The sequence below is a fragment of the Eptesicus fuscus genome, chromosome 1 (genome assembly GCF_027574615.1).
Source record: "Eptesicus fuscus isolate TK198812 chromosome 1, DD_ASM_mEF_20220401, whole genome shotgun sequence".
Classification (NCBI taxonomy): domain Eukaryota; kingdom Metazoa; phylum Chordata; class Mammalia; order Chiroptera; family Vespertilionidae; genus Eptesicus; species Eptesicus fuscus.
In genome coordinates, this window is record NC_072473.1 from 110166112 (window position 1) to 110176782 (window position 10671).

The following is a 10671-nucleotide window of genomic DNA, read 5'->3' on the forward strand; positions in this document are numbered from 1 at the left end:
TGTTCCAATAGTGTCATATAAAAATATTTAATACCTGTGGTCCTTTGCCCAATGGCTTGGCCTCATAAAGCTCTAGATCCATCCTCTTATTTAATGATGCCCTGTGTCCCTCCCCTACACACTCGGTAACTTAAGTAAGTACCCACACTTCAGCACTTTACTCTGATCCAACAACCTCTGCAAAATGGGCAGCTGTCAAAAAGGTTATGGTCAAGTTGGAGAAACAAGATATATACCCAGAAAAAGGAAAAAAATCAAGTGTATTTAGAAATGGAAATTAATTGTACTCAGTGCAAATACTAGAATCTAGGCAGAAATTTTTGATCTTGTGCAACTTTTTGTTTTACTGATAATCTCAGTGGGGTCATTTCTTATCTCAGGTACCTATTTGCAGTGACAGGAAATGGATTAGCCAACCAGATCAGTAATCCGGAGGTCCAGGTTGACACCAGTAAACCGGACACACTGATCCTTCGTCAAATCATGGCTTTGCGGGTTATGACCAATAAAATGAAGAATGCTTACAATGGAAATGATGTGGACTTCTTTGATATCAGTAAGCACTTGTGGTTCTAAAGTACAAATTGTTCTTTTACACCTTATGATGAAAACAAGTGGAATGAAATCTCTCTTCTGCTTTTTGTTAATAGGTGATGAAAGCAGTGGAGAAGGAAGTGGAAGTGGATGTGAGTATCAGCAGTGCCCTTCGGAGTTTGAATCTAACACAACTGACCATTCTGGGAGGAATGCCAATGATAAAGCCAACCACGCTGGTGCCCGGGTTGAGGCACAGCCCTACCTCCTCACTGTCTTCTGCATCTTATTTCTGGTTATGCAGAGAGAATGGAGATAATTCTCAATCTTAGAGAAAATGTGTTCATCATCAGAAAGTTAAAAGGCACCAGTTATCACTTTTATACCATCCTAGTGACTTTGCTTTTCAAATGAATGGACAACAATGTACAGTTTTTACTATGTGGCCACTGGTTTAAAAAAATTCTGACCTTGTTCTTTCATTCAGTTTTGCGGGAAAAAGGGACTTGTACATGAAGTAAGTTCCTGCTTCCCCAGAATCATGTTAAACGTGGCTAGCGGTGTAGGTACAGAACTATAGTTAGTTGTGCATTTGTGATTTTATCACTCTCTTGTTTTTCTTTATTGTTTGTTTTTGTTTGTGGGTTTTTTTCTTCAATTATGATCTCACCTTGTTTCTTACAAGAAAACCAGGGTCCTTTCTTGGCATGTAACATGTACCTATTCCTGAAATATTAAATAGCTGTACAGAAGCAGGTTTTATTTATCACGTTATCTTATTCAAAGAAAAAGCCCAACAAGCAGTAAATTTTCCATGTATTCCCTATTGTTTTAGTTGCCTTATCTGGAGAGAAGAGGAGGTGATTTTGTTTGTTATTATTAAGTTAGGACAGAATGTGAAGGCACAAAGGGGTTTCTAATCCACTTGTCAGGTTGTATTCAAGCATCAGTATAAGAAGAATGTTACATTTCACTTATAGCTGGTGACTGGAAGAGACTGCAGACTACCCATCTTGGTTGAGTTGAATTGCATAAACTTAAGATCACATATAGGTTCACTTGAACCATCTAAAGTGTAACCCATTTAAAAGATTCTTGATACATTTTCCCTAGAAATATATAAGGCCATATAAGGTGTCCCAGTTATCACATGTTCACACTTTGTTTAGGGGTGGGTTTTGTTTTTGTTTTGTTTTGTTTTATCTTATCCAGTCAAGTTAACAAGTCATTGTGTGCTGATCTTCGTGGCCACACTTGACCCTCTTTGAATTGACATCCCAATGGCAGAAATAAGTGACTAACATCTCATTTGGTACCCCTTGTTACAGTGTTCCAGATTTCAAACCCAGCCATAGAGAGGGAGCTGTCTGGGGGATAGAATTAGGGTGGGTACAGCCTGTGCTCAGGGAATAGCATTAACACTTAAGCAAAGTTTTTGTCTGTGCATTTGTGTTTATATTCATTTTGGGATCCCAGTGTGTGTTTTTAAAGAAATTCTAAGGTGTCTTATGTGTTTTTCTTGCTCAGAACCCTCTGATCAGAAAGGCAAATTACTTTCAGTGGTTCATAGCTGTGTGCTACCCCATCAACCAAAAAACTCACTTGGGGGAGATCTAGGTGTCCAGATTTTTTTCATGTTTTCTTGTTTTTTGGGTGGTGGAGAGAGTAGAGCTGAGAAGACTACATCTTAGCGATGACCCTTAGCCACATGGGTGAACTGGCATAGGCCATATCTGTTGTCCCAGGCTAAAGACTAACAGCTGGCTTGGCCCCTTATGAACCTTTTTCTTGTGTCCTTACCAAATGACAGCTCATAAAACTATGAGAATGTAACAAATCACTTTAAAAGGAGTTCCCAAAAGTCCTCATAAAGAAGAAAATTCTGCAAGTCTCTTCCTGCTTTAGACAGCCATTAAGATCCCAACCAATTCTACAGAAGTTAAAACCCACGGAGCGGTTGTTTGTGTTACTGTTCAATCTTCAGTTGTAAGAGTAATTCTCTATTTTTATATTTAAACATAATTACTTGATAGCTCAGGGTCTACATTTCATTCAACTTTTTACACCAAATTCTGCAGGATGGTCAATATGGAATATTGGGGGCTGTTGTAAACAGAGGCTTAATTTTATTAGAAGTAGTTATTTATTAAAGCATGATGTTAATAAAATAGGCATATTCTGGCTGGTGTGTATAAGTGTTTTTTTTAAACAACTCACAGAAGACAAAATTGAAAAGGCACTCCATTTATGTTTGAGGAAAAATGGATTGTAAATAGCTAAGCTGCCCTGTGAGAACTTGGAAAATGTGCTGATACTTAGTAACTACCTCAGTTGTGAGGAATTTCCTTTTTAGCTTAGACTGCTATTACTTTTACTTGGTAGAAATGAATCTGGTCTCCAAAATGTGGCTCAAAGAGTTATCCCCATAGACCTTGTTAGATTGTTTTTAATTTAAAACCTTGAACTCTGCCCAGCTGTTTTCTTTCAGTCAAGTTCTCTAAACCAATAACATTTTCCGAATTAAATGTTCTTGAAGGTTCTTCTGGACTCTTACTGATTTGTTTTCTTTCTTTGTATTTTTTTCTGTTACTCTTTTATTATTTAAATTGTCTCTTGCTTTTGAACTTGAACTATGAAATAAACAAATCGTAGATTTTTCCATTCAGGTCTGACTGGATAACTCTTGGCTTCTTACCAGCTGGCAGGCTCACCCTTTCCCCCCACCAAAAGAAAGAATAAAGGCAAGTTGAATATTTTAAAACCTGAAAAGTTCACAGTATGAGGTAGAATAAAAGCTATGTTAGGAGAACTGACTTTTCTAAAGCCTCAGTTAATAGCATGTGACGGGTTTGTGTTTTACAAAGTCACTTTTAAATTATTTTTCTTTCAAACCCTTCACCCACTCTCTTTCTTAAGAAAAATGTTTTGTGATTCTTAGATTTATATTTTCTTTCAAAAGTAGTAATTAGCACCTATTATTTTGATAAAAGAAAAAGTGCAAAGAATTGACTTGCATCTTTTAACTTTAGTTCATATTAGAAATCTAACAGTTTATACATGAAGTAAAATTTATCATTTGTGATTATAGAACCAAAAGAAATAAGTGTAGATGGTTCTGCATAAAATTCTACTTTTCCATTTGTGTTGTCAGAGTATGCATAGCTAAAGGATAGTATGTTAATAACAATAACTACTACAAGAGTATGTGTGTGTGTGTGTGTGTGTGTGTGTGTGTGTGTGTGTGTGTGTGTTTTGTCACTCAAGCAAATGCCAAATTACCAAATACGACTTTCTGTCTTTTTTAAAATAGGAAAAAAAGCACTGAGGAAATTCTTCCAACTTAGAACTCAGTGGAAAAAACATAACAACATTCCATGGTACACTTCATAAATTAAGTTTCTACTTTTAAACTCTTAATATTTTCTTATAAAAATCCTTTTTATATATATGGAAAATATGTGAAAGATGACCTATGGTAATATAGGAATTCAAGTCCACCAGCAATATTTACTTTTCTAATTTAGATTTTAAGTAGGTAATATATTGCCAGGGTTTAAAAATCAATATATATTGAACATTTCCCGTTCATCTGCCCAGTTATCCCCATACCCTAAACAATGTAGTTTATATACATCTTCCAAAGTTTCCTTTTAGATATACAAGTAAATATGAATATTTTTCTCTTTTACACAAAATGTAGACTATTATACTCTATAATTTTTTATTTTAACATTAAAAAGTATTTAGAGGAGGGTGGGTTCCAAAAGATACAGATGTCTATTTTAAAGGCATGGCTTCTCCATGGTACCACATTTTGGATTTTTACCGCATTTTGCATAGATTAGGTAATTTTCCAAGAAACAAACATTGACTTGAATGAGGAGCAGTTTGGCATTATGGTTTTATAATCCCGGAGTGCACTATTAAGATGTTCTCTGTTCACGTTAAAGTTAAATTTTGGTAGTTTGTTTCCATATTGTCCCCAGTGAAGAAGACATTGGCCAAAATAATTGGGTGCATACTCTTAGAATACAGTATATTAACACCACAATTAATGCTTGGGAATGATTCAAAGGAAATGTATCCTGGAATTTACTCATTCTATTAGAATGCAGTACTTTTAATGTTTTCTCAATCCCAAATGCCTTGAAGCAGCATCAACTGTCACACAGGATAAAGATATAATTGATATTAGGAAAATTTGCAACTAGATCTTGGTTACCGCATGAATTATCTGTCCAATGGTAAAGGAGTCATGAGAATGTGTAAATAACTGTACAAGTTCAGTTTTCATGTAAGGTTGAATTTTTGCTCATCAATGTTTCAAGAGACTTCTAAATTTAGCAATAATCAGTAAAATCTACAGAAATCCATTTCTCAGCATGAATGTCTACATGTGGAGTTAAATGTACGTTTTACTTTGCTTTTGACATTTCTTAAACGTTAGGAATTCTGGAAATAGCACAGTATTGTTGGAAGGAAAAAGGTTTTCATGCATTAATCCTACCAGGTAAAAACTGATGGTGTGGTTAAAGAATGAAGATAAAGCCTGGGAGTGATGACCTAAGGTACTTTTCTAAAGGGTCTTATGGTCTTGTTCTCTGGCAACAGCTTCCTTGCCACTCTGTAATATTGTGTTTCTTACATGACAGGGTTGGAAATTATGTCTGTGTGTCTGTGTGTATATACACAATCATATGTACATACAGAGATTTTTGTGTATTTTCAAACACTTAATCCCAAGTAGACAGGTAGATCTTACCCTGTCACTTATGGGCTGCCTTCCCCCTGCTGTCAGTGGTGTGTGCTTGGGGAATGCAGGCTAATTTTAATGATAGCCTAAGGGAAACATAATTAGGAAGGTAAGTCTCCTGCCAAGAAAACACACACACACACACACAAAAAATGCATTCCAAATAGATTTTTTTAAAAAGATTTACCACTGCCTGGGATTTGCTTTTCTTTATCACCGTAGATATCCTAAAACTGATGGTAACATGCTGTTCTTGGTGACTCACTGCTCAGAGCTGTTGGGACCTGGTTGGCCACAAAGAAATAATCATGGTCAGTGGGTGATTTTCTGAATACACATTAGGATCTCAACCCTCTTTTGCTGCATTTGCCTTTAAAGGTCTTCAGTGCCCTTGCTCTCACCTTTCTTTTAAAAATAATGAAAAATTACTACTTTGCTGTTTCAGTTCTGAATACTTTACAGCAAGTAGCAGCAGCAACAAACAGTTATTGGGATATACTATTTACTGTAAAATGAAAAATAGTTATTTGTAGTTTTACCTGTCATCTCTCAACCGAGCAGTGAAGTGGGATAGAGCTGTGTGCCTAGCAATAAGGCCAGGCCTGGTTGATTATCTCATGCACTCCTGCAGAGTATAAATTGCTCCAGTTTTTCAGATTTCTGAAAGCACTTGAAGTTAGGTCATTTGCCCAATGGGTGACAGTTAAGAAATGCAAGAAGCAGATTTGGAACAGAGGTTGATCTGCCACCAGAGCCTATTTATTTAAGGTGCTAATTTTTATTTGATTATCCTATTCCCCTTAGTCCGTGTTATATGAATCATTAGGAAGGGACGAGCTTGTCAGGTGTGCCACATGTTAGCTATCCTGGCCCTGCAGAATGGCCAGGTTAAGGGTCATGAAAGACATTAGTTTACTTGGCTTACCTGATTATAGGGGAAGAAGTCAAGGAGCACCTGGAGATAAATCTTAATGATAAATCTAATCTCACATAGCAGCTCCTTGCTTAGTGTACTTTAATGCAGAAAGAGCTCAGATAATTGTGCATGGGGACCATGTGACCTCTGCTAGTTCTGGAAGAGCTGATATTAAACCAAGTGATCCTGTTCTTCCTCTCCAGGACACCCTCATATGACACTGTGTGGAAGAGTACTGCATTGTTGGGAAGGGTCAACTTGCTGAATACTTAAGCAAACACAGTCTGTCGAGAAAAAATACCATGGTTTACACAGGGAAAATTCATACCTGCTTGATCACTTGGAGCTTTGTAAGGAGGTAAATAAACCTTGGGATAAGTAAGAGGCAGTGGATATAATTTGGGCTCCTTAAAGAACCCCGGATAAGATTACACCTTAAAAGTTACACCTGGTAGCATTAATATGAAAATGTCCATGCTATGCAAAGCAATCTATAGATTCAGTGCAATCCCCATAAAAATACCAATGGCATATTTCACAGATCTAGAAGAAATACTCCAAAAATTTATATGGAACCAAAAAAGACCCTAAATAGCCACAGCAATCTTGAGAAAGAACAAAATTGAAAGGATCACAATACCAGATATAAAGTTATACTACAAAGCCACTGTAATCAAAACAGCCTGGTACTGGCACAAGAACAGGCATATAGATCAATGAAACAGAACAGAGAACCAAGAAATCCACCCAAGCCATTATGTTCCATTAATATTTGACAAAGAGGTAAGAGCATACAATAAAGTAAAGAAAACCTCTTCAATAAATGGTGTTGGTTTAATTGGGCAGGTATTAGACCACCAACTTACACCATACACAAGAATATACTAAAATGGATAAAATACTTAAATGTAAGTTGTGAAACCATAAAGATCCTAGAAGAAAACGTAGGTAGCAAAATACCTGACATCTCACATAGCACAGTTCTCACAGGTACACCTCATAGGGCAAGAGAAACAAAGGAGAAAATACTAGTAAACAAATGGAATTACATTAAAATAAAAAGCTTCGCCCTAACCAATTTGGCTCAGTGGATAGAGCATCGGCCTGCAGACTCAAGGGTCCCAGGTTTGATTCCCGTCAAGGGCATGTACCTTGGTTGCAGGCACATGCCCTGTGGGGAGTGTGCAGGAGGCAGCTGATTGATGTTTCTCATCGATGTTTCTAACTCTATCCCTCTCCCTTCCTCTCCGTAAAAAAAAAAATCAATACAAATATATTAAAATAAAATAAAAAGCTTCTGCACAGCAAAAGAAACCAGCATCAAATTGAAAGGGAACCCACTTATGGGAGAACATACTTGCCAATGATACATCTGATAAGGGGTTAATTTCCAAAATATGTAAAGTACTCATGCAACTAAACAAAAGAAAGACAACCCAGTTAAAAAATGGGCAGCAGACCTGAATAGATAAATTCTCCAAAGAGGACATATAAATGACTAAGTGACATGAAAAAATACTCAACATCGCTAATCATCCGCGAGATGAAAATGACAATGAGGTACCACCTCACACCTGAAAGAATGGCTATCATACTGGTGAGGATGTGGAGAAAAAGGTACCCTAGTACACTGTTGAAAATGCAGACTGGTACAACCACTATGGAAAACAGTGTGGAGTTTCCTCAAAAAAATTAAAAATGGAAATGCCATGTGATCCAGTGATGCCACTTCTAGGAATATATCCTAAGAAGTATAAAACAATCACAAAGAATAATTGCCCTCCCCTTCCATGTTCATAGCACTGTTATTTACAACCAGGGGCCCAGTACATGAATTATTGCACCTTGAACTGTGGCCCATGAGGCTATGGTGGGCATAGGGGTGGGTCTTGGCCCATCCTCTGTGCCCCTGCCCGGCTCCTCCCACTACGGCCCCTGCCGGCAGCCCTGCTACCGCGGCGCAGGCCCCACTTGCACCTGCTGACGGCGCAGAGTGATTGGGGCTGGCGCCAGCAGCAGGTGCAAGCACGGCCGGCGCTGGCAGTGGGTGCAAGCGGGGCCAGTGCTGGCAGCAGTTGCAAGTGCCTGGCGAACCGCGGCATGCAGGAGCAAAGAATTTTCAGTGAACACCAGAGGCTTGCCCTATGACAGTGACCAGTGCCCTACCTTGGTCTGGCGCCCCTGCTCACCTGCTCCACCATCCTGCTGCGGCCTATGCCCTCCATGTTCCGCGCTTTGCCACCTGCTGCCGATGCCCCTATGTTCCATGCATGCCCCCTGTTGGTCAGTGCATGTCATAGTGATCAGTTCTTCCGCTATTTGGTTTATTTGCATATTAGGGTTTTATATATATACTAGTAGCCCCTTGCAGGAAGATTCCTGCAATAGGGCTTCCTGCTGCGCTCTCCCCCACCCTACCTGCTTGCCTTCCTTCTCCGCCGGCCGGCCCCACCTGCTTGCCTCCCTTCTCCACCGGTCCCGCCTGCCTTGCTTCTCCGCAGCTTCGCTCCCTTCTGCAGCGCTTGGCTTCTTCCTACACTGTCTTGATATGCAAATTAACCGCCATCTTGGTTGGGTTAGTTTGCATATTCACCATGATTGGGTGGTGGGCGTGGTTTAGGGGTAGCAAATGTGCAGTCAATTTGCATATTACTCTTTTATTAGGTAGGATCGATAGCTAAGATCTGGAAATAGTCCAAGTGCCCTTCAGTAGGCAAATGGATTAAAAAACAGTGGTATATTTACACAATGGAATTCTATGCAGCTATAGAAAAGCATCTTTTACTCTTTGAGACAGCATGGAGAGACCTGGAGAGTATTATGTTGAGCAAAATAAGCCAGTCAGCGAAAGACAAGTATGACATGATCTCGCTTATATGTGGAATCTAATGAACAAAATAAACTGATGAGCAAAACACATCCAGAGACATTGAAGCATGCAACATACTGATGTATTTCAAAGGTTGGGGGGTGGGGAGATTAAGCAAAGAACTTGCATGCATATATGCATAGCCCATGGAGAGACAATAATGTGGAGAAGGCCTGGGGAGGGGACAGGAGCAGGTTGGTGAGGTTCAATGGGGGTTGGAGTAGGGGACATCTAATACTTTCAACAATAAAGGTAAATGTGAATAAAATAAAAAGTAAAAAAAAAAAAAAACACAACGTTACACACTAGGGGCAGAAATTGGACACATGGAACCCAGATAATAGGCACTGCTGTAAATGAGGTGTGTATAACAATAGTTTTCTCTGGCTGGACTGGTCTTAGTGCACATTAGAAAAGACAACATCTAAATATAAAAACCTGTGTTTTGGGGACAACAGATTTTGACATTTCTTTTAACCAGGAATGGAACCTAGGAGCTTTTGTTGTTTGCTGAATACATGTCCCAGCATGCCCATCAGGCGATCTATGCTGGGGGAAAAAAAATAAAAGGAAAGGTCTTGATGTAGGGGTACTCAGATGCTGGTGTCTGACCTTGATGCGGAACCTTGATACAGGGTCCAGAGAGAAATATCTAAGACCAGCAGGGACTGAAGGCTCTGCCTCCAAATAGAAGGCAAGTGATGCCTTACTCATCTGTACAGATTGAAGCTGAGAGGCAATGTAACTCAAACTATGGAATCAGGATCTCTGGGAAGGGTGAATTCCTAGAACTAAAGGTTAACTACCCCCCTTAGTATTAGTAAATGATCCATTTGGAGCAAGCAGGAGTTCTACCTTACTCAAAGGGTAGTGACATATAATTTTTAAACCAAAGGTGCCATAGGCTGCTGGTGACCAGTTGATGGTGAACAAAATCCCTGGACTCAAGAGGTGGATCAGAGTGGTGTGGGGGAACAGAACAGCATCTGAGGTGGCTGCTGGAGATAGGCATTATTCTTCTTCAACCTGCCCCTTTGGACATTGGCCCACACACAAGGCAGGGCTGGATGAGCCCTTGTGTGACCCACATTGCATACAATTTGTCTACTAAGTTCCCTTATGGAGAACTGTAATTTGAGGCCAACCAAAGAATTTGAAAGCCCTTGTTTTATTGGAACAGACTCCAAAGATGAAGTACCTAGAAAGGCCAGCCATTAGTTATCTGATGTCTCTAATGGCAGTCATGCTGGCTCTGGATGTGTGGGCCTCCAAAACCACTTGGAATTTGAGGCAGTAATATGATTTATGACATCTGATCTTAGTCTATGTATGGGAGGATGAGTAAGGATGTAAGATAGTGTCCTTATCCTCAGGAAGCCCATAATTCCACCAAGGAGACAAAGCTAACCCAAGAAACATGCCAGTGAATGCTTAAGTCTTCAGTCATCTGTACCTCAAAGGAGAGCAGTGCATGCTGCAATGGTCAGGGTGACTTCCTGGAAGAGGCATGGCCCTACCTGGGTTTGCTAGGAGGGGAAGAGAGAGAATTATCTTGTGAGTCCCAGTGGGCAGGACTTATCATTGGTTCTTTGTACTCTC

General features: G+C 39.4%; 1 protein-coding gene across 1 annotated transcript in view; it reads left to right on the forward strand.

The window, feature by feature from the left end:
• The window catches only part of GPC4 (glypican 4), a 122879-nt gene extending 120164 nt beyond the window's left edge, over positions 1-2715 (forward strand). Inside the window, exons 8-9 of the mRNA XM_008156953.3 lie at positions 381-556; positions 651-2715. Of these exons, the coding sequence (XP_008155175.1) occupies positions 381-556; positions 651-853 (379 nt within the window). The 3' untranslated portion in view covers positions 854-2715. The remainder of the gene's footprint in view (positions 1-380; positions 557-650) is intronic.
• The last annotated feature ends 7956 nt before the right edge of the window (positions 2716-10671 follow it).